This window comes from Capra hircus, chromosome 1, assembly GCF_001704415.2.
Source record: "Capra hircus breed San Clemente chromosome 1, ASM170441v1, whole genome shotgun sequence".
In the NCBI taxonomy this organism is placed as follows: Eukaryota; Metazoa; Chordata; class Mammalia; order Artiodactyla; family Bovidae; genus Capra; species Capra hircus.
In genome coordinates this window covers 77,068,098-77,092,260 of record NC_030808.1, presented here as the reverse complement: position 1 = coordinate 77,092,260, position 24,163 = coordinate 77,068,098, and the positions used below count along the sequence as shown (strand labels likewise).

The window sequence follows — 24,163 nt, the reverse complement described above, 5'->3', positions numbered from 1 at the left end:
CCCTGTCAAGCAATTCACATTCGGGGCTCTGAGGAAAGGACCCCCCACTTCTAAGAAAACGGGTCTGTTCTGAGTCGGGGTTTTCTCAAGAGGAAACAGAAGTTCCAGACCCTTTCTGCCTTGGAGAGGGTGGAGAATGGCACCTGACTAGAACCTTCTTCCCTTTGGTGAGCGTCATGAAAGCAGGGCCCAGTGCCTGGTGTTTCACTGGATTTTGCAACCACATTCAATCCCTCTCCAAGGAGAGAAGGGGAAATATGCCTTCACACATCAACGGGAAAATAAGAAAGGAGGAAAAGTTTAGGTTTGATAAAAATCTAACTCTGTTCTTTACATGAATGTACTATTTCAGAGGAGGCATGCCTGGAAGCAAACAAGCTGGTACTTGTTTTTCTTCCTGTTCAAAAGACTGCTTCTGCCTCAGACCTGCACCCTCTAAGCCCAGTGGGCATAGGCTCTGACTTCACTTCACTGCTCTCTCTTTCCTCTTCTGCCAAACGGGCCTCATAATCTGGACCCCGAACACCTCCTGGGGTTTCTAGTGTGAGAACCCGTCCTGTGTCTTAAGCATTCAATCCAACAATACAGGAGAAAGCAGAAGCTTTGTAATACTGTGAGCTTTTTACACAAGGCAGAGTCATCAGGGTGAGAGGTAGCTCCCCATGAGACAGAGATGAAGAGTCCTAGACTTGGAGTCATAAAAACTGGGCTTTTAGCCTGGGCTGTCTCAAGCACATATAGCACTTTACAGTGAATTAGAGAAAGACATCACTTCTGAACACAGTCCTGCAGGTCCTCACTGAACTGCAGGTCCATCCATGGACTTATGACCAAGTACCATCTTTGGCCAAAGAGAAGAAGTTACCCGTCTTCTAGAGGACGCGCCCTGGGCCAGTATTCTCGTACAAGTCAATTCAGAAGCCCCAGCTCTTCCTGCTCGAATTATGCAACCACACAATCATTTCTTCAACCTCTGAGTCTCAATTTCCTCCCAGACAGAAAGAATTGAATTGCAATTTCTACAGCCTCCTTTAGCTCTGAAAACTTAAGAAATTCTAATGAACTTTCCCATCCTTCTACACAAGGGACCAGACATCACATAGAAAGTGATTTCCAAGCCCAATCTTCTAAAAATCATCTGATGACACTCCCTAATATTTGAATGAAATTATGTATGGTTTGATGTGGGGCAGATTAGAACACAAATGCCTGAGTGTCTACGTGATGTCCCAAGTAGAGAACCCAACCCCGGTAGCCGGCACAACAGGAATAACAACTCTGTGTTGTCAGGGATGGTACAAGATGGGGATTTACCCTGACGCCCATCTCCTGAGGCCTCTGCTCACTGCCTGTGGGACGGAAAGGCAGACTCGGTGCTGGAGTCCTGGCCGCTCCCAGAGCACCAGGAGCACCCAGGAAGCGGGGACCGCACTGAGCCAAAGACAGTTTTCTTTGTTGATGCCTTGTTGCCAGAAAACAGAAATTAGATCCTTGGCCAGAACCTCCTATTAGCAAATCTGAGCGTCAGCAAACACTTCTCAGTAAAGGAGCAGACAAATAGCAACCTCCTGTTCCAAAAGCTCAGGGAATTTCAGACCTAAAATTAGGTTCCGGGTTTTAAAATCACATACACACATAATGAACCCATTCACAACTCTCCAAATGTTAGTAGAAGTAAATTTGGTATTTGTGAATATTTCTAAAATCAGAGTTTTAGGTTTGTTTTCTTTTGGCTTTGTTTTGTATTTAGATCAAGAGGGACGGTTTCTGGAAATAATTACTGGCAATGATGTCATTTTCAGAGGAGATTGAAGCCCAGAAAAGGAAAGAGACTAGCTCCAGGTCACACAGCAGAGCATATTTGATCGGGTTGGGATTATAATCTAATGCTCTTTCCGCTGCCCCAACCAGAGGGTTGGGTGAAAAACAGATGGCACACAAATCATTATGTGCCATCAATTTTTCAGTCTCAAAGGATGAATGTTCTTACCACTACCCAAGATCATAAATGGCAGAAAGTAACTGTGATTTTTATCGATTTTTAAATAATGATTGAACATCTTGTTGCTATTCTTTTAAAGTATTTATCTGGCTGTGCCGGGTCTTCATTACAGCATGCGGGAGCTTTGATTTTCGCTGCAGCGTGTTGCAGACTTTCTTGCCGAACTCCTAGTGCAGGATCTTCGTTGCAACATGTGGGACCTAGCTCCCTGACGAGGGATGGAGCTTGGGTCTGCTGCATTGGGAGTAGTCTTAGCCCCTGGACCACAAGATAAGTCCTTAGAAAATGCTTTTATCTGTTGGTTTTCTTAAGGGCTATAGCCTCTACCACTGCCCATCAAAAAGGTAGGTGATCTCCCCTGGCTTAGTGGAGCAGACTCTCTCGGCTAGAATAACCTCATTCCCCACCCCCGCAAAACACTCTCTTGGTAGTATCTTCCACAGAACTAGCATCAGGGACCCCAGATACTCTCTGGATTAACACATTTTTGCTAACTATCCCTGTTTCTTCAGAAGGAATGTTCATACCTTCCTTGCAGCCCCAAGCCCCTGCCAACAAAATGAACCGTGACCCAATATTATCCCTGGGTGGTCCCCAAAGCTCCTGTTTGGATTACCTGGAGATAAACCAAACATTTGTGAGAAGAAAAACAAATGCTGGATATTAAAACAAGCCTCCCTTTATTAAACAAATCAGATACAAACACTAAAATCCATGAGCTGGAGAGCACCAAAGGTGGGAGAAGGGGAAGGGAGGGGCTCAAAATACACTCAGATAAGAGCAGAATCAACCAGAAATCCATTTTTTTCTCCCTGAAGAACGAAACATCCCTCTCTCGGGCAATGTAGCCATGGTGCCCACATTCAGATTCTTTCAGAATCTCTGGGATGAAGAGCCATCCTACTTCAACCCTTGGACAATGCTTTTTAAAGACAACACTCCTAGGGCAGTCCTTTCTGGACTAGCACGTAGTGGGGGGTGAATCAAAGCTTCCAGTGTAAGAGTGCTCTATGTTAAAAACACCAGAATCAAAAACTCCACCCAGACCTGGGAAGGCTGACCCCTCCATCTCACAGTCTTCATCAGAGCTGTTCCTTTGCAGAGCCTGGGGGGCCCTCAGGGCAGTGACTTGAAGCAGTTCTGACCTCACCATGGACTCTTCAGAGTCACAGCCATCAGCTCTGGGAGACAGTGGCTGAAAGGCACGGAGCCAGAAAGGCCTTCTGAGTCCGATCACATTCTAACTTTAGATCTGGGCATGCATGGGAGTTGTTGTTTCGCCAGGAACGGACTTATTCTTTTTGCTTGAGTTTTAGGATCTGCAGCAAATGAAGTCTGTATATGTGTGCGCGGGCGCACGGTGGGGAAGGGGTGACTGGGCTTTGAAAGACAATCTGCTGAGAAAACCAAGACAGACAGACAGACTGAGGCAAAGCAAGCATCCTTAGGCACAGAAGGGAGATCTGCTGACTCATATTAACTTGTTAATTTATACCGTGGCTCTGTACAAAAATAAAAAAGTTCTCATAAGATTAACAATTTAAATAAATATTTGATAGAGACTCTTTTTCTCATTTTTATAGCTCATCTTTGGGATTGATATTGTGCCTCCCTTGCCGTTCTTGATCCAGGATTGCGATCACTTCATCGGCCTGTATTCGCTCCTGTAGAAAAAAGACAATATAAACACCACTGTTACAAGCGATGCCACTGCCAGATGCTCCCCCAGTATTTCCAGGCATCATCTGTACATGAACGGACGCTAAATCCAGCTAAAGATGTAGCCTCATTCCATCCCTATCCAGGTGCCTTCTGCTGACTTCCCTGTGTACTCAGCAGTTACCTTCCAAGACTCCTCTCATGTCAAGAAATCTTATATATTCAACTGCAACTTCCATTTCTAATTTGTGGTCCCACAGACATCTCCAACTCAGTTCTCCAGCTCAGTGCTCAAGCTGAATCCTGCAGCTTCTCCCCCGCAGACCTACTCTGTCCTCTCCACAGAATTCCTCTCTCATTAAAGACCACCATGACTTCCACATTTACCCCAAAAGCCTGATGATGGTTTCTCGGATCTGATATACCACTTAGTCCTCTCTGTTCTGCCCCTTGTTTCTGCCCCTTTCTTTTCAGTGCACTTACTGTTGCCTAAGAGGGACCAGAGATCAAATTGCCAACATCTGCTGGATCATTGAAAAAGCAAGAAAGTTCCAGAAAAACCATCTATTTCTGCTTTATTGACTATGCCAAAGCCTTTGACTGTGTGGATCACAATCAACTGTGCAAAATTCTGAAAGAGATGGGAATACCAGACCACCTGAACTGCCTCTTCAGAAACCTGTATGCAGGTCAGGAAGTAACAATTCAAACTGGACATGGAACAACAGACTGGTTCCAAAGAGGAAAAGGAGTACATCAAGGCTGTATATTGTCACCCTGCTTATTTAACTTCTATGCAGAGTACATCATGAGAAACGCTGGGCTGGAGGAAGCACAGGCTGGAATCAAGATTGCTGGGAGAAACATCAATAACCTCAGACATGCAAATGACACCTTCCTTATGACAGAAAGTGAAGAACTAAAGAGCCTCTTGATGAAAGTGAGAGTGAAAAAGCTGGTTTAAAGCTCAACATTCAGAAAACGAAGATCATGGCATCTAGTCCCATCACTTCATGGCAAACAGATGGGGAAACAGTGGAAACAGTGTCTGACTTTATTTTGGGGGCTCCAAAATCACTGCAGATGGTGATTGCAGCCATCAAGTTAAAAGACATTTACTCCTTGGAAGGAAAGTTATGACCAACCTAGACAGCATATTAAAAAGCAGAGACATTACTTTGTCAACAAAGGTCCGTCTAGTCAAGGCTACGGTTTTTCCAGTGGTCTTGTATGGAGAGTTGGACTATAAAGAAAGCTGAGCGATGAAGAATTGATGCTTTTAACTGTGGTGTTGGAGAAGACTCTTGAGAGTCCCTTAGACTGCAAGGAGATCCAATCAGTCCATCCTAAAGGATATCAGCCCTGGGTGTTCATTGGAAGGACTAATGTTGAAGCTGAAACTCCAATACTTTGGCCACTTGATGCTAAGAGCTGACTCATTGGAAAAGAACCTAATGCTGGGAGGAATTGAGGGCAGGAGGAGAAGGGGACGACAGAGGATGAGATGGTTGGATGGCATCACTGACCTGATGGACATGAGTTTGAATAGACTCTGGGAGTTGGTGATGGACAGGGAGGCCTGGTGTACTGCAATCCATGAGGTCATAAGAGTCGGACACAACCGAGCGACTGAACTGAACTGAACTGTTGCCTTAGTTTAGGCCACTGTTTCTCAAGCTTGGCCCTGTTGACATTTTAGAGCAGACAATAACTCTTTGTTGCGGGGGGGTGGGGGGGGCGGTGGAGAGGTGTCCTGTGCATTGAGAGTGTTTAGCAGCATCTCTGGCTCTGTCTACTGCAGGTAGCCAGTGGCAACCAAGTCCAAGTTGTGACAACCAAAAACAACTCTAAACTGCCAGCTGCACAGTGGCAGGAAAAATCGCTCCTGCTTGAGGATCCTGTTGTCTCTTAACTTAATTGCTGTGGTAGCTTTCAAATTGATCTGTGTCACACCCCCTCCCACATGCTCCTATTGGACCCTCTGCACTGGAATCAGGACCACTTGCCTTTCCAGCTCACTGCTCACAGCCCTTGCATGGGTTCCCATTGCTGGATGCTCTGGGTCCACCTTTCTTGATGCGCTTGTAAGGACTCGGACTTCTCTCTCTTCTTCAATTCACCTTGTCGTCTCCTTTCACCTCCCCTTACACTCTACCTTCCTGACTTACCTTGAGATCTCTGAATACAGTGCTCTGAGAAGGCCTTCCTCATCCTAGTCTAGGCTGAGTGTCCCTAGGATTTAAACGCTGCTTCCATCACATCCTGTGTTTCTCTTACCGCTCTGCCATCATTGACCCAGTCGGCCTACTTCCAAATGACATCTCCAGTCCCCCACATCTTTTCACCTTCTCTACTATGACATGTTAGCTACAGCAGTCTTTCCTATCCTGTAATTCTCAGGACTGGGGGAGGCAGGGGAAAGGGTAAGGGACATGGCTCCTTTCCCATTGGGCAGGTCAAAAACTTTGTTCGGATTTTCTTCTATGCCATCTTACAGAATACATTGGAAGAGAATTCATGTTTCCTAAACAGCTCATCAAGTCTAACTGCTGCTTGTTCTGTGTTCTCCTTTCAGCCCATTCTCTACCTCGCATACCATGTTCTGGACACCTTGGCTTTCTTTGCTTCTTGACCATTCTGTGCTCCTTCTTATCTTTGGGCCTTTACAACCTCTTCTCCCCTGGAACACTCCTCCCAAGACCTTTATCATGGTTGGCTTCTTCCTTTCATTCGTCTGGAGAGCCCTCTCACACTTTGCTACCCCCTCCGTTTTACTTTCAAATCAGTTGTCTTATTTTCTTTCCCACACATCATTTCTCACTACCTGAAAATCCTTCAGCTGTTTATTCTTTATTTATGTGTTGCCTTTTTCCACTAGAAGTTAAGCTCCATGAAACCAGGGAATCTTGTCATTGGAGGGGCACTGTTCTATTTCCTGCGCCCAGAAAAGCAACAAACATTTATCAGGATGGCTCAGTGGTAAAGAATTGGCCTGCAGTGAGGGAGACACAGGAGACACAGGTCGTATCCCTGGCTTGGGAAGATCCCCTGGAGGAGGACATGTCAACCCATTCCAGTATTTTTGCCTGGAGAATCCCATGGACACAAGAGCCTGGTGGGCTCTAGTCCACAGGGTCCCAAAGAGTCGGACATGGCTGAGTGACTGGACACAGCACAGCACAGTATAATCGTTGATGAATAAATACATGGGTAGATGTCTAACATGCCAGAAATGTCTCTCCCTTAAGAAATCATGCTCATCCTTTAAGGCTCCTGTTAAATGCCATCTCCTCCATGAAACCTTTGCTGGTTCCCTCTTTCTGCTCCATGAACACCATGCATTTTTGGCTCTAAGAATTCTTGCTGAATTTTGCCTTGGGTTTTAATTACTCAGGTCCCTGTATTGTCTCTTCACTTTGACTTCAAGTTCCCTGAAGATAAAAGTTATGCTTAAAATAATTTGCATCTCCTATAGGTAGTCTCCAGCACAGTTCCCAGCAAAGTAAGTGACACAAAGAACTTGATTATTTTATGACTTGATAATAAAAGCCCCTTTATTTAAGAGTTTATAATTGAGCATAATGTTGACATAAAAGCACCTACAAGGACCAGTCATGTCCGACTCTTTGCGACCCCATGGACTGTCGCCTACCAGACTCCTCTGTCAATGGGATTTTCCGGGCAATAGTACTGGAGTGGATTGCCATCATTCTCCAGGGGATCTTCCCGACTCAGGGATCGAACCTGGGTCTCCCGCATTGTAGACAGATGCTTAACCATCTGAGCCACCAGGAAAATCGCTCCAGATATACTAAATAACAGAAGACCAAATAGTTGTCATAATGTCCAAATAAAATGTGTGAGTGTGTGTGTGCATGCTCAGTTGTGTCTGACTCTTTGCAGCCCCATGGACTGCAGACTGCCAGGCTTCTCTGTCCATGAGATTTCCCCGGCAAGAATACTGGAGGGGGCTGCCATTTCCTCCTCCATGGCGTCTTCCCAACCCAGGGATTGAACCTGCGTCTCCTGCATCTCCTGCATTGCAGGCAGACACTTTACTTCTGAGCCACTAGCGAAGCCCCTGCATGAGTACTACTTTATTAATGCAGGGAAAACACCTCGCTGATTAGCAAATGGATATAGATACAAAATGCTCTGATCTGACTGTACAAGAGACTTGCAATTTTGTCTCTCTTGAAAGAAAAGAAGTTGAAAAGAGAGATGGAACTCTCTAACAAGGAATCAAAGCTTCTAATGTTGGGCATCCTTAAGAATTTATGATGCTTAATACTCCTTGAGAATGTAATGCCTTTAAAGTAAACTCTAATGAGCATGTAAGTCTGCCAGCTCTGATGACGTCTTGAAAGGCAGGCTTTCTTTGCTCAAGGATTTAACCTGAAAGGAGGTGCCTAACTCCTGGTTCAAAATTGGGAAAGGAGTACATCAAGGCTGTATGTTGTCATCCTGCTTATTTAACTTATATGCAGAACATGTCATGCAAAAAGCCGGGCTGGATGAGGCACAAGCTGGAATCAAGATTTTGGGGAGAAATATCAATAACTTCAGATATGCAGGTGACACCTTATGGCAAAAAGTGAAGAGGGATTAAAGAGCCTCTTGAGAAGGTGAAAGAGGAGAGTGAAAAAGCTGGCTTAAAACCCAACATTCAAATAAATGAAGAGGATGGCACTGGGTCCCATCACTTCACGGCAAACAGATGGGGAAACAATAGAAACAGTGACAGACTTTGTTTTCTTGGGCTCCAAAATCACTGCAGACGGTGACTGCTGCCATGAAATTAAAAGGTGTTTGCTCCTTGGAAGAAAAGCAATGACAAACCTAGACAGTATATTAAAAAGCAGAGACATTACTTTGCCAACAAAGGTCCACATAGTCAAAGTTATGGTTTTTCCAGTAGTTGTGTAAGGCTGTGAGAGCTGGACAATAAAAAAGGCTGAGCACCAGAGAATTGATGCCTTCGAACTGTGGTGTTGAAGTCTTTTGAGAGCCCCTTGGACTGCAAGGAGATCGAACTAATCAATTCTAAAGAAAATCACTCCTGAATGTTCATTGGAAGGACTGATGCTGAAGCTGAAGCTCCAGTACTTTGACCACCTGATGTGAAGAGACAACTCATTTGAAAAGCCCCTGATGCTGGGAAAGATTGAAGGCAGGAGGAGAAGCGGACAAGAGGATGAGATGGTTGGATGGCATCACCGACTTGATGGACCTGAGTTTGAGCTAACTCCAGGAGATGGTGATGGACAGGGAAGCCTGGCATGCTGCAGTCCACGGGGTCACAAAGTATCAGACATGACTGAGCGACTCAACAACTCAGGGACTCTCAAACTTTGTTACACATTGAAATCATCTGGGGAATTTCTAAAACTTCCTACACCTAAATTAATCAATCTAGGATTTTTAAATGTGGGAGCCAAAATGTCAATAGTTTGTAAAGATCCCCAGTTGACTACATTGTGGAGCAAAGTCTGGGAATCATGTCATAGGCCAGATTTTCCTGGTAGCTGCTATAGAAGCTTTGGTCATTTTCTTCTGTGACCACTAGATGTCACCACAGCCTGGAAACTGGAGGATTTTCCCTACTACTTTCCAGGTTAGGAAGGACAAAAGAGAACTTTGTGTTATTTGTGTGTGTGTGTGTGTGTGTGTGTGTGTGTGTGTGTGTGTGTGTGTGTGAGCTTATTTTGATAGAAACAAATATCTTGAAGGAGAGGCTGAGATACTGAATAATAAAACAGATTAAATGTTTGTTTAACACTAAAGATTAAAAAACAGACAATTCTCCAACAATGTTGTTCTCTCCACTGTGTACTCGTGTACCTAGATTCTTTAGTCAAGAAGGGGTGATGTGGGGAACACTGGCATTTTGGCCTTGGAGAGGCGAGAGGAGAGAGGAATCACATGTAAAGGCGACTAACTATTCAGTCCCTTGTGATGTTTTCAGATCTCTCCCTGCCCTGCTCCCTCTGTCAGGACTGTTCTTTCTCTCTTTTGTGCCCAGCTGTCATCCTCTGCTCTTTTAGGGTTGCCCTATGCTAACAATCCTGGAGAAGGAAAGGAAAATGGCACTCCAGTATCCTTGCCTGGAAAATCCCACGGACAGAGGCCTGGTGGGCTGCCATCCATGGGGTCGCAAACAGCTGGGCACGACTGAGCGACCAACACTTTCTATGTAAGTAAGTCTCCTTTGATATCTCCCTGCAAATCAGATGGCTGCTTCTCCCCATCATTCTCCTGTTGGCCTCTCCAAGCTCCTTGTGGTCAAAGCTCTGCCTTGTTCAATCATGTGCCCCCAGGGCCCACCTAGTAGAGTTTTCCAAGAACACAGTAGATTTGTTATAAACATGTGTGAAACATGTGAAAGAATGTTTAGAAATGAGGCCTAAAAACTGAGTTAGGTTTGCATGGCAAAAATAGTATATAGGAAAGAGAAATTCACTTTAAATTCTTTCTGATGCAATTGGATCCAATGTAGGGGTCTAAAGAGGAAAACTGGTTCGCATGCCAGTTTAAAGACTAGAATTTCATAGCTTCATTAAGGCTCAAGGCTGGAGGAGACTTTGAAGTCATTTGGTGTAGCCCCTGCCATGAAGATTCAGGTTCAGGTTCAGGTTCAGGCTCAGCTTTCCATGCCAAGAAGTTGCTGAGGCTGTGACTGGAGTCATCTAGTGACAAGTAGCTCTGTGCTTCCAAAGAAGAGAACTCTACCAAATGGTGGAGATGGTTTGAAAGTTAGTCCTTATGTTGAGCCTAGATATTCCTCTCAGGGGCTGTATCTATAGGATTTAATTCATTCCTCTATAGCTTCATGTGCTGTGCGTGCTAAGTCATTTCAGTCATGTCCAACTCTTTGCGACCTTATGGACTGTAGCCCACCAGGCTCTTCTGTCCATGGGATTTTCCAGGCAAGACTACTGGAGTGGGTTGCTATGCCCTCCTCCAGGGGATCCTCCCAACCCAGGGATCAAACCCAGGTCTCTTATGTCTCCTGCATTGGCAGGTGGCTTCTACGAGCGTCCCCTGGGCAGACTTACAAACACTATAACCTCTGCTCAGAACATCCAGAAGGGTGAGATCACAGTCTCTTATCCAGACTAAGTGTCCTCAGTCACTTCTAAGACAATAACAATATTTTAATATTTAACTTAATCATAGTAAATAATAAATTTTCATGTCCCTTCATTGTCTTCGATAAATGTTTCATAAATGATTCGGTGAACTTTTTAAGGGTTTGTTGAGACAACAAATCAGTCTTCCTGGTGGCCAGTGGAAAATGACTGTTCTCTCCTGATGCTACAATTTGTTAATAAACTCTGGACTAATTTAGGAGAGTGCTGAATATCACTGAGATGTCTGTTTCTGCAAACATTCACTTATAAAAACCCATCTGATCAAGAACTGCATTTTTAGCCCCTTTTCCTAACTTACAGTGCAAAAATCAGATGTGTATCTGCTAAGTCATGGATCTGATTAAGAAAATGTGTTCTTGCTTAGAAAACAGAGCCAGTATTGGAAAGCAGACAGAAAGGAGTCTGTAAAAGTTTTTTCCCCCATGATCTCTAAGATTCCTGAAGGGTTATGAATCAACTCATAAGAATTTTCAGATCAATTAGTTCGTGAAGCAGTTCTATAGGGTGTCTCATTGACTTTTTGAGGGCGAGGGGTCAGAAACTCACCAATTCTCTATAAAGTGGGTCCAAGGTAAACCACAGAGCTACAGCACACCTCTGGCCTTTGGTGACTGCCTTCACCCCATGTGGGTTCTCTCCTCCAGATGAGAAGCTGATCATGCGCCCGCACTTTGGTTTTATAGAGGCCTGAGAAAGAAAGTGAAAACATGACTCTCAATTTCAAAACTGTGAACATTTCTTCAATCCCCCTTCTCTATCCTTCTACTCAATTACTTGAGTTAAGTTTTGTCAAAGAACAATGGAATCCTGGGGCTGAAGAAGACATAGACTGTTTCCAATTTCGTCATCTATAAGACAAAGATAAGGTTAAAATAACACCTAATTCAGGAAATAAAATTATCAGGTGAAATGGTCATCACATTCCATGGAGAGAATGGAGAGAATCACCTCTCATAATTCAGGTATGTGGAGAAACAAACAAGTTCCACTGATAACGTTGCTTCTATGAGAAAATGTATTCTGAAGTTTAACTAAATGATTGTAAACACACTTTTGGAACACAGCCCCACTGAGTTTAGTTTTTCATGAAGCAAATGGAACTCATTACATTTTATCTTTTTCAAACTTGCACACAGGAACTAAAGTTCCTAAATAACTGTTTCACAAATATACTGCTGTTCAAAATAATCCACGTTTCTTCCAAGTATGATAAAAATAAAGTTCCTTTTGCTTTATATCTAACTGATGATTAAAGTCAGAGAAGGCTCTGTGTTGTACTTGTCTTCAATAAATGTAAATCTTAAGCCACCATTCAGTAATTATACAACTTCCAGATTTTTCAATTTTTTTTTTTTGGCTACATCACACAGCTTGCAGGACCTTAGTTACGTGTATGTGCATGCTGCTAAGTCACTTCAGTTGTGTCTATTTGCAATCCTAGGGACTGTAGCCTGCCAGGCTCCTATGTTCATGTGATTCTCCAGGCAACAATACTGGAGTGGGTTGTCATGCCCTCCTCCAAGGGATCTTCCCTACCCAGGGGTCAAACCCGTGTCTCTTACATCTTCTGAATTGGCAGGCAGGTTCTTTACCACTCAGTTCAGTTCACTTGCTCAGTCATGTTCAATTCTTTGCAACCCCATGGACTGCAGCATGCCAGGCTTCCCTGTTCATCACCAACTCCTGGAGCTTGGTCAAACTCATGTCCATCGAGTTGGTGATGCCATCCAACCATCTTATCCTCTGTTGTCCCCTTCTCCTCCTGCCTTCAATCTTTCCCAGCATCAGAGGCTTTTCCAAAGAGTTGGCTCTTCACATCAGGTGGCCAAGGTATTGGAGCTTAGGCTTCAGCATCAGTCCTTCCAAAGAATATTCAGGACTGATTTCCTTTAGGAATGACTGGTTTGATCTCCTCGCTGTCTAAGGGACTGTGAAGTGTCTTCTCCAATACCACAGTTTGAAGGCATCATTTCTTTGGTGCTCAGCTTTCTTTATGGTCCTACCCTCACATCCATACATAACTACTGGAAAAATCATAGCTTTGACTAGATGGACCTTTGTTGGCAGAGTAATGTCTCTGCTCTTTAATATGCTGTCTAGGTTGGTCATAGCTTTTCTTTCAAGGAGCAAGTGTCTTCTTATTCCATGGCTGCAGTCACCATCTGCAGTGATTCTACAGCCCAAGAAAATAAAGTCTGTCACATTTCCACTGTTTTCCCGTCTATTTCCCATGAAGTGATGGGACCGGATGCCATGATCTTCGTTTTTTGAATGTTGGGTTTTAGGCCAGCTTTTTCACTCTCCTCTTTTACTTTCATCAAGAGGCTCTTTAGTTCTGCTTCGCTCTCTGCCATAAGGGTGGTGTCATCTGCATATTTGAGGTTATTTCTCCCAGCAATCTTGATTCCAGCTCATGCTTCATCCAGCCTGGCATTTTGCATGATGTACTCTGTATTTAAGTTAAATAAACAGGGTGACAACATACAGCCTTGACGTACTTCTTTCCCAATTCGGAACCAGTCCATTGTTCCATGCCTGGTTCTAACTATTGTTTCCTGACCTGCATACAGGTTTCTCAAGAGACAGGTCAGGTGGTCTGGTATTCCCATCTCTTTCAGAATTTTCCACAGTTTTTCGTGATCCACACAGTCAAAGTTTTTGGAGCAGTCAATAAAGTAGAAGTAGATATTTTTCTGGAACTCTCTTGCTTTTTCTATGATCCAATGGATTTAGCAAGTTGACCTCTGGTTCCTCTGCCTTTTCTAAATACAGCTTGAACATCTGGAAGTTCTCGGTTCATGCACTGTTGAACTGAGCTTTACCATTTCTCAGGGAGCTTTACCACTTCCCAGTAGCTTTCCCACTAGCTCCCTGGGAAGCCCCTTAGCTCCCTGCTGCTGCTGCTAAGTCACTTCAGTCGTGTCCGACTCTGTGTAACCCCATAGATGGCAGCCCGCCAGGCTCCCCCCTCCCTGGGATTCTCCAGGCAAGAACACTGGAGTGGGTTGCCATTTCCTTCTCCAATGCATGAAAGTGAAAAGTGAAAGTGAAGTCGCTCAGTCGTGTCCAACTCTTAGAGGCCCCATGGACTGCAGCCCACCAGGCTCCTCCATATCAAATCCCAGTTCCAGACAGGGAGTCCTAACCACTGAATCACCAAGGAAATCGCAGATTTTTTGAAAGTAAAGAATTTAGAACAATTTTCTTCCTTGTGGAGCCAAACGTTGGGGGCATTTCCCTGCTCCAGAAATAAATCAATTTTCCCTCCAGAATCAAAGAGGGGAGAGGTAAAAAGGAAAACTACCCATTTCTCTTTGTTATTGGCACTGGTTATCTCAGAATTTTAATTAGCTACAAAACGTCCCCTAAACTCAAGCATATGCAATTCATCTAAAGTAGAACTTATTTCAGCAAATATATCTCTCAACTTGGAACTTTTTCATCAAAACGTTGTTTAAATTAGTACTTTTGTGTATAGTTACACCTTTATATTAAAAATATAAATATCTAAAAGGGAAGTAGTGTCCGATTTCACATCTTTAAAAAGCAAAATTACAATGAGCTTGCATTCAGAAACTGGTGAATTCACATATGTTAGTTATTCATAAATTAACGATTTATACATAGTATTCCCGGCTGGTTTACTTTCAAACATTGGGCATTTCCAACTTTGGCCACTAGATGGAGAAGAAGCAAAGAAATCTTTCAACCACCTGTTTGATTTCCCTTTCCAACTGTGTGAGATATAAGCATTTCTGAACTTGTTAACAGAGCTCAGAAATCAAATACGTTCTGCACAGAGGATTTTCAAAAGGTGATAGTCATGTATCAGGATTTAAATCGAGTCCAGATCATCAGTCTTGATTTAATTTCCCAGATCATGAAATATCAAAATGCTGACATGTTAAAATTTAAGCTTTTTACCAAAATTAAAAAAAAAAAAGTCTGAGGCACCATGACCATTTAAATTACAGTATATTAAACTACATGGAATATTTTTCTTAATTATATCAATATTTATGGACAATTTTAGCCAGAATTCCCATAAGTTTTCCCTTTAAATCTGATAATGCAATTTTTAAAATATCATCTGCTTAAACCCCAGTTGGTATGGCCTGAATGATACTGAGAAAAGTGTACAAAATGTGAAGGAAAATACATAAAACTCGTATAAGAGTTGTGGAAATAGCCTATATAATGGAAAATCCTTGAAGTTTATTACATACATGTTTCAGTAATTTTAGCTTTGCATAGAGGAATGAAATGTGTCCTAATCTATTTACAATTCAATCGTCTCCTCAATCAGAAATTCTGTTTTTTCACCATGCATGTTTTCTACATGCTTGTTTGACTTAAAGACCAAAGATGCTGGCTATATGGTTTATAAGCGCTCAGTAGGCTGGTTTTCCAAAGACAATAATTTATTTAGGAACATCATGGCTGACTTTAACTTTTGATTTGTAGTCTATGATGATGTGTTTAGAATCTCATCCAAAGTGTGAACATGTAACACATATGTGTCTGTGTGAATGTATATATATCAAGTGTCAAGTATAGGTTTACTTACCACCAGAACTATGTGAATATATATATTTATACACACACACACATATATATATATAAGTTTTTGACTGTGTGGATCACAATAAACTGTGGAAAATTCTTCAAGAGATGGGAATACCAGACCACCTGACCTGAGAAACCTATATGCAGGTCAGGAAGCAACAGTTAGAACTCTGGACATGGAACAACAGACTGGTTCCAAATAGGAAAAGAAGTACATCAAGGCTGTATATTGTCACCCTACTTATTTAACTTATATGCAGAGTGCATCATGAGAAATGCTGGGCTGGAAGAAGCACAAGCTGGGATCAAGATTGCCGGGAGAAATGTCATTAATCTTAGATATGCAGATGACACCACCCTTATGGCAGAAAGTAAAGAGGAACTAAAAAGCCTCTTGATGAAAGTGAAAGAAGAGAGTGAAAAGGTTGGCTGAAAGCTCAACATTCAGAAAACTAATATCATGGCATCTGGTCCCATCACTTCATGGAAAATAGTTGGGGAACTGTCAGACTTTATTTTTCTAGGCTCCAAAATCACTGCAGATGGTGATTGCAGCCATGAAATTAAAAGAGGCTTACTCCTTGGAAGGAAAGTTATGACCAACCTAGTGAAAGTGAAGTCGCTCAGTCGTGTCCGACTGCTAGCGACCCCGTGGACTGCAGCCTACCAGGCTCCTCCATCCATGAGATTTTCCAGGCAAGAGTACTGGAGTGGGTTGCCTTCTCCGATGACCAACCTAGACAGCATATTAAAAAGCAGAGACATTACTTTGCCGACAAAGGTCTGTCTAGTCAAGGCTATGGTTTTTCCAGTAGCCATGTATGGATGTGGGAGTTGGACTGTGAAGAAAGCTGAGCACCAAAGAATTGATGCTTTTGAACTGTGGTGTTGAAGAAGACTCTTGAGAGTCCCTTAGACTGCAAGGAGATCCAACCAGTCCATCCTAAAGGAGATCAGTCCTGGATGTTCATTGGAAGCTGAAACTCCAATACCTTGGCCACCTCATGCGAAGAGTTGACTCATTGGAAAAGACTCTGATGCTGGGAGGGATTGGGGGCAGGAGGAGAAGGGGATGACAGAGGATGAGATGGCTGGATGGCATCACCGACTCGATGGACATGAGTTTGGGTAAATTCCGGGAGATGGTGATGAACAGGGAGGCCTGGTGTGCTGCGATTCATGGGGTCGCAAAGAGTCGGACACGACTGAGCGACTGAACTGAACTGATACATATATATATATGTGTATATACACATATAGTAATTTGGATAATGACTGGTATGATGACCAATGCTCACTCTAAGCACACAGGACACCAGGGTACATGAAAGTCATTCTGCAGAGACATGTGACTTATCCTAGTAGTGGGTGATTTAAGAACAGGTGTTTTTATGTCTCCATCAAATTACTTGAAAAGAATCTGAAGACCTACATTCTGGTTCTAAGTCTAACACTAACTATATGATCCTTAAAAAATATTCTTTAAATCACCCATATGTAAAATGGACAAGAAGATTTTTCATTGATGATTCCATTTCTAACATTTTATGATGTAGAAATTTACTGGATCTCTGTTCACCTCTTGAATTCTCAAGCTCAGGAATATCTGAAATCCAGCAGCCCTTGGAAAATGGCAAAAGTGAGACTGAAAAATGCTAGATAAATCTGCAAGAACAGACTTGCTTACAGTCACAGTCTTGGCGTCCATCTCAGTGAATATGAATTCTCCTCCTTCAAAGTCATCATTCATATATAGGAGAGCACTGTAAGAAGAAAGGGAAACCATTTGTCCTCTCATATGCCTGCACAACATCACCGCAGAATACTGGACACTGGACATGAACCAACCAGCCTGATTAGTAAGTTTCCTCTGAACTAGAGATGAAAATGATTGACCTTCCTAAACTTCAAGAGTAAGACCAGATGTAGGGTCATATATAGTGAAAGTGAAAGTCGCTCAGTCCTGTCCAACTCTTTGCGACCCCACTCCATGGAATTCTCCAAGCCAGAATTCTGGAGTGGGTAATAGCCTTTCCCTTCTCCAGGGGATCTTCCCAACCTAACGATCCAACCCAAGTCTCCCGCATTGCAGGCAGATTGTTTACCAGCTGAGCCACAAGGGAAGCCCAGGGTCATATAGGAAGTATTTATTCATTCTTACGTTAAAATTTTAATTATATTTCAAACCTTATCTCACATTTCACTTTCCAAATTAAAACATAACTAGGTTTAATCTAGCTCTTCGACATTGCCCACAGAATCTAAAACTCTCTTCTTTTCTTTTATACTAGGAAAAGGAACTGGCAACCCACTCCAGTACTCTTGCCTGGAAAATCCCATGGATGGAGGAGCCTGGTAGGCTGCAGTCCATGGGGTTGCGAAGAATCCGACACGACTGGGCGACTTCACTTTCACTTTTCACTTTCATGCATTGGAGAAGGAAATGGCAACCCACTCCAGTGTTCTTGCCTGGAGAATCCCAGGGAGGGCGGAGCCTGGTGGGCTGCCGACTATGGGGTCGCACAGAGTCGGACACGACTGAAGCGACTTACCACCAGCAGCAGCAGCAGCAATGACTCTGAGGGACGCAATTTTTCCTTAAGCAGCTGGAGAGTTCCAAGGGGTGTAGCCCAGCCTTGCAGGCAGGGGGCGCTCAATAAACGTTTTTGTATAGAGCACAGCGCAGTAATGAACACAGTATAGGCATGGTGACTACAAATCTTGACTCTGCTTTACACAGTAAGATATCATTCAATAAGAGAATACATTTTTTTCTCCTGAGTTTCCAATTGCTTATTTACAAAACGCAGACATAGGTAAATTATGTGATGAAATCCCTCTGCATATTGAGATGCATCCCCTCTGTTCTCAAACTGAGATGCATATACCACAAGGATATATTTAACTGAAAGCCAAGTGAGGAAAAAAAAAAAAAAAACCCATACACTTCAGTTTTTGGTATGAAAACAAAACGGATGTTCTGTGAAATAGGATGCAACAAAATGAGCAGGGATTTTTAACATAAAAATAGGACATGCTGAAGGCACTTCTGGGTTGTGGCAGCTGCTTAAGAAAATTATCTGAGCATCTCTGCTTCAACGAGATGAGTGTGATGACCGCAAAACAGATCAGCTTTCTAATTTCCATGGAGTTTTGATAACTGTTTGGCAAAAGTTTTATCTTGAAGCAGGGGCTGGTGGTACCTATAGTCCCGGAATGTGTAAGCAGGAGGCTCCTTCCAGCATTCATTGGCCTCTGGATCCAACAGGCAGTTGTCAGCATGGATGGGATGACTGAGGTCATTTCTTCTATCCTGTTGACCTGCCAGAAAAGGGAACAGGGAAGCATGAAAGATGGAGTGCCGTAACCTCCAAGAGCAAAGCTGACAATCTAACTGTCTTCTCCTACGGATGATGTCCCTTGCAAATTTGAGGAGTCAGAAGGCAGAGCAGACTAAGAACACTGGGAAAGCGCAGTCAAGTGATTCTGATCCTGTTTTGATATGAATTTGTTGTAAAAAACTGCAGACAAGTCGCACCTGTCTTCTTCAGCTATAAGAGCTCTCTATAAATAAACATGCGGAAATTCCATGCATTTCATGTGCTGTGCTTTGTGTGCACCAGTAAAAGGTTGAGGATAACATGCCAATGTCAAAAAGAAAAGACTTGATGCAGCTGAGAATTCACAAGTGGAAAGTCTACTTCTGTGACTTCTTTGCCCCTTCCTCCTTAGGAAGGTGTTGAAAAAAAGACGTGCAGAAGAAATAGTGATGCCAGGGAGTGAGGAGGTCTCTGTCTTTTTAAACATTTCTTTTAATGTTTCCTTTATCTTCCAAGCACTTCCCCTCAATGTGGACATAATGGGGACTGTAATTTCCAGGTTCTTAAACCCTGAAAAGGGAAACCTAGAGCAGAAAAGGGTTGTTGTTTTTTTTTTTTAATGTGATTGAAACAAGCAGAAGCAATGGATTTGGAAAGGAACACAGACAGAGTGATGGCCTTCTAATAGTTTAGGGAAGAGCAAAGTAGAAAAAGAGGGAAGGGAAAAGTCAGAATGAGTAAGCTTTTTTCGTTTTAAAAATGTAGAATTCTTCTGTATCAAGTCTGATGCATTTCTAGAGCTTTGTTTCACATTGTTTTCTTTCTCATTTCACAGAGAGTAAAAGGGAACAAGTTCAAACTCTGAAATCTCACCAGACAGGGCTGTGCGGCAGACCATGTGTGTATAGGAAAAATACAGGGTTGAGTTCAGCATGAAATAGGATTCTACAATCTTTCGAGCCTTCTCGCTGATGTCATAAAACAGACGGGCACTCTTCAGGGGGACTCGGCCTTCATAACCAAACTGAAGAAAAGGAAGAATATTAGAAACCACTGGGTTGATTGGAGGGCTTGAGGAAATCAGACGCCAACTATTGAGGAAATCATTAAGCCAATATAGGCTGCTCAGCTCTCTGTTGGCTTGTGGGAATACTACCGCAGACTTGTGGGTTTCGGTTAGGAACATGAGCCCTTGAAAGAAGCCTAATCACAGAGGGGAAGTTAAAAGCTAATCACCCTCTTTTCTCTCAGAACACTTCCATCACTCCTTTCCAAAAACATTTCTAGCAGTACAGAATGATGACTTGAGTATATTTTCACCATTGTACCTTGAGCTCCTTGAGGACAAGGGTGTTGTGTATTATTTGTCAGATGCAAACTTAGGAAATAACAGAGTTTGGTAAGTTGATAACTGAATGGATTGATAAATGAATGATTAGAAACAATGAAGGTGTCATTTCACACTTGTTCCCTTCAATGACCTGATAGTTCTATATCCTAAACCCTTCCCTTTCCTGAATCTGGCATTCCTAGAAGCTCTTGCATGAACACTTGGGAATTTAAATCCAAAAGAGTTTAAGACTTTACTTTGAGTGCTTTCAGGACAGTTGCACCTTCGAACTTTTCATTGGGTGTATGGGGTGAAGTTTTTCCTCTGTATCCATCACCAACGAGCATGATCCCCTGAAAGCGAAATACAAGATGCTCTATTAATGATGATTATGGATTCATCACAACCCCCTTTTCTGCCTTGACTGCCAGAAAACTGAGAACCAGAGTCAATAGTCAGAACCATCCCCATTTTATTCCAGGATTCTGGTATCAGTAATTCTTCCAATCAAAAGAGGGATCTTTACTTAACTTTCACCCCACATTTGTATTATCAAATGCCACCACCACATGCTGTAGAAATAGCTAGAATATAAATAATTGATATATTGACTGTGCTGTGTTGTGCTAAGTCATTTCATTTGTGTCTGACTCTTTGCCGTCCTGTGGACTGTAGCCCGCCAGGCTCCTCTGTCCATGGGATTCTCCAGGCAAGAATACTGAAGTGGGCTGCCATGCCCTCCTCCAAGGGATCTTCCCGACCCAGGGATCAAAGCATCCTCTCTTACATCTCTTGCATTGAAACGCAGGTTCTTTACCACTAACGCCACTTGGGAAACCCAATATATTGATTAATTTCTGTCAAATATAAAGGGATTTCCCCGGTGACTTCATATCATAGCGGGACACATGCTGGATACTGAAGTCCTAGGAATTAAGCCTCTAGCTCTTCCAGACCCAACAGCCATGTCCAGATCCGGACAAAACTACAATGACCCAACCCAAAGGCTCTGAAAGTGCCTCCACAATCAATGTCCTTCTCCTACAGAAAGTGGTATTTCAGGCCGGTTCCCTGGCTTCAAGTAAGCCCAGGACCAAAGCACTCCCAGGCTGAGGCCAGGCCAGCTCAGCATCAGGCTTGCGGTCCTCACACTGGCCACGCTGTGCAGCTCCCGGCATTGCTCCTCCGACAGGACGTTATCCAGGAGGACGCGTTGAGTCCCGTTCAGCTGCTCCGAGTTGTAGACAAACGTGACGTTCTCATAGAGCAGAGGGCCACCTGCAGAGACAAACACATGGCTGTTCTTGTTATCTCTGTCCCTAAGCTGGGAAGGCTGGAACACCCAGCAGCTTTCAATGTGCAGTTCAGGAGAGTCGGCTTCCTCACTAATATTGAGGAATGCAAGGGCACAACCACACACTGGGAAGCTCGAGAAGCTCAATATAGATTCATAAAAAAGGCAGATGTCTGGCTATCAGGTTTCTCCACGATGTCATAATTAATACATATTATTATATTTGTATAGGAGTTTCTATTTTTTTCACTTGATTCCAGGGAAGATTCTGCAAAACAGATTGGGCATCTCATGGGATTCTGCTCAGAAAATCATAGAATTTTCCAGAATTTTCTCAGCAGTTGGCCCCTCCCTTCTCCACAGCCTCTCGGTTCCTACTTCAGCTACAACATCTCATGCAATTACCGGATGACACAACCTCAAGGCAGGCGAAGACCTTTAAAACAGACAGCAGGGCAACCAAACACTTGAGAAAAAAGAAAAGCATTTACTTGATGCCATATTTGTGCTGTCAGTTTCGTGAGTATCTAGAGCAGTGCCTTCACCAGATAAGTCAGGGAATACGTGCACATCAGGGGAGTCACAGCCAAGTCACCTGGCTCCTTCTCAGTCTTCTTTCCACCACCTATTGATTCCAGATGGTCTGGCTTTTGCAATACTTATTGTTATGCACACGCGCACACGCGCACGCGAGCGCGCACACACACACGCACACACACACACAGAGTTTATAAAATTAGCCCCACATAGACTCTTCACAATGTGGTGCTCTGGGGCTACGTTTTATGTGGTGAAATTACAAAATCTAGATCTGACATGGTCCTTTCCTTACAGAGAACAAGACTGAAGGACAAAGCCTCTGATAGTGAAGAAGTCTTCCACTGTAGCAAAGTACAACCATCTTGAACCAGAAAACTGAACAAAGCAGAACTTGTTTTTCTCTTCTTTATAATACTCCTAAAGGACCTGATGTCCATCAAAACAGCAGCAGCTTACCATGGAGGACACAGGGGTGGCTGGGGGTCCCACAGTTGTTTCAAACAAGAAAGAGACAATTGAAACTGACGTCCACCCTCTGGCTTTAAATTAGATTACTCAAACTAGGGAACAGCACTGAACGTTACTAGTCCAGCTGGGATAAAAGAGTCACTACAGCCCATGATTAATGGAATATTAAAATAATGAGTCAGTGTTTCTCAGTCTTCAGTAATGTATGGTTGTCTCTGCTGACAAATTATTTGCACTGCGATTTTACTTTCAGATTTGCAATCATAAAAGTATGAGTACAGTATTTATTTTTATAGCTTCATATAACTATCATATCCAAACCAATTTACAAGATTAGATAAAAGCAGGACCATAAAACCAGCTAAATTCAAATTAACAGTGTTAATAAAATGGCTAATGTTATTTTGTGGAAACTAAAAGGCAATGTTCCACATGAATATTCTACTGAGCAGTCTGGCCCAGGTTCTTGTGAGCCAGCATTCCTCAGAGCGCTTTCGGTGTGTAATGAGTCATTCCACTACAAGTTTTCTCTGTTGAAACTACTATGGAATCTTACTGGACCATGATGAATTTTGGCCTTCATCTGGTCCTTATACATTATTCATAAGTTTGTCCTACTTCATTTCTTATTAGTCTTTGACCACTGAAGTGTTATTAACAGATGCCAAAGTGACAGTAACTGCATCCATACCCACTGAGGTATGAAATCTCATGGCATCCTTGGCTAGAAGTGGTTATTCAGATGATCCACTAGTTGCCCCTCTTAATTTTTCTAACTGGCCAGCAAAAATTATAAATACAGAATTTCTTGGGATCCGGGAAATATCAATATACCCACAAGCGCCCAGTTTTAGTAACAATCTTTTGGATAAACCAAAAATATACATATAAAGTCAACTTTTCAAATTCAATATTTCTCAAACTTTATACTACAGAGCAGTTTTTCATGAAAAAGAGTTTCTTGATCAAATATGTTTGGGAAGTAGTGGGATAAACAACATTTAAGAGGATATCTTAGAACTTTCAATATGTGAACAGCCATTATAAATATCCTAAGTATCAATATAATATGCAGCAGTTCTCGCCCTAAAGTAAGCATAATGTCTACCCTTTCTTCCTCTCCTTCTTGGTCTCTTCCTGTTTCCTCCCTACCTCCCTTGCTCCTTCCCATCCTTCCTCCCCCCGCCCTCCCCCCACTCCCTGCTTTCCTTCCTATGGCAAAGAGACTCTAGGTTGGCCCCTAATTATTACTGCCTACTGGTACTCATAGGTCTGTGTACTTCGCTTCCCTCAAGTGTAGGTGGGGCCTGGACTTTGCTTCTAACTAGCAGAATATGGCAAATGTGATGGGATATCACTTCTCTGATTGGTTACATAAAATTGCAACTCCTATCTTCTGGTTGACTTAACCTATCACCTTCTCAGCATACACTCTGATGAAATAAGTTGCTGTATTGGACAGGCTCACATGGCAAGGAATTGAGAGCATCCTTCAGCCAAGCCTGCCAGAAACTGAGAACCACAGTCCAATTGTCTTCAGGAACCAGATTCTGCTACTGAACTTGGAAGAAGATAGTTCTTCAGCTTTAGAAGGGATGTCAGTCCTGATCAACACTTGATGAAACCTTGTGACAGATTCTGAAGAATGGACCCAGCTAAGCTAACCCCAGAGTCCTGGTGTCAGAGACCGAGATAGTAAATGTATGCTGTTACAAGCTGCTACCTTAATGCTTGGAGAAGGGCATGGCAACCCACTCCAGTATTCTTGCCTGGAGAATCCCATGGACAGAGGAGCCTGGAGGGGTGTAGTCCATGGGGTTCCAAAGAGTCGGA

The 24,163-nt window shown here is 43.0% G+C and overlaps 1 protein-coding gene across 3 annotated transcripts in view; it reads right to left on the bottom strand.

Annotated features, from left to right (window-relative positions):
• The window catches only part of P3H2 (prolyl 3-hydroxylase 2), a 178,843-nt gene continuing 157,339 nt past the window's right edge, over positions 2,660–24,163 (bottom strand). Inside the window, exons 9-15 of one of the 3 annotated variants that reach the window (XM_018046610.1) lie at positions 21,179–21,306; positions 20,286–20,381; positions 19,572–19,722; positions 18,582–18,699; positions 17,066–17,141; positions 11,359–11,499; positions 2,660–3,666 (exon numbers count right to left, since the gene is read on the bottom strand). In XM_018046610.1, the coding sequence (XP_017902099.1) occupies positions 3,580–3,666; positions 11,359–11,499; positions 17,066–17,141; positions 18,582–18,699; positions 19,572–19,722; positions 20,286–20,381; positions 21,179–21,306 (797 nt within the window). In that variant the 3' untranslated portion in view covers positions 2,660–3,579. Of the gene's footprint in view, positions 3,667–11,358; positions 11,500–17,065; positions 17,142–18,581; positions 18,700–19,571; positions 19,723–20,285; positions 20,382–21,178; positions 21,307–24,163 lie in introns of those variants that run through there. The other 2 variants (XM_005675124.3, XM_018046612.1) reach the window with 2 other exon arrangements.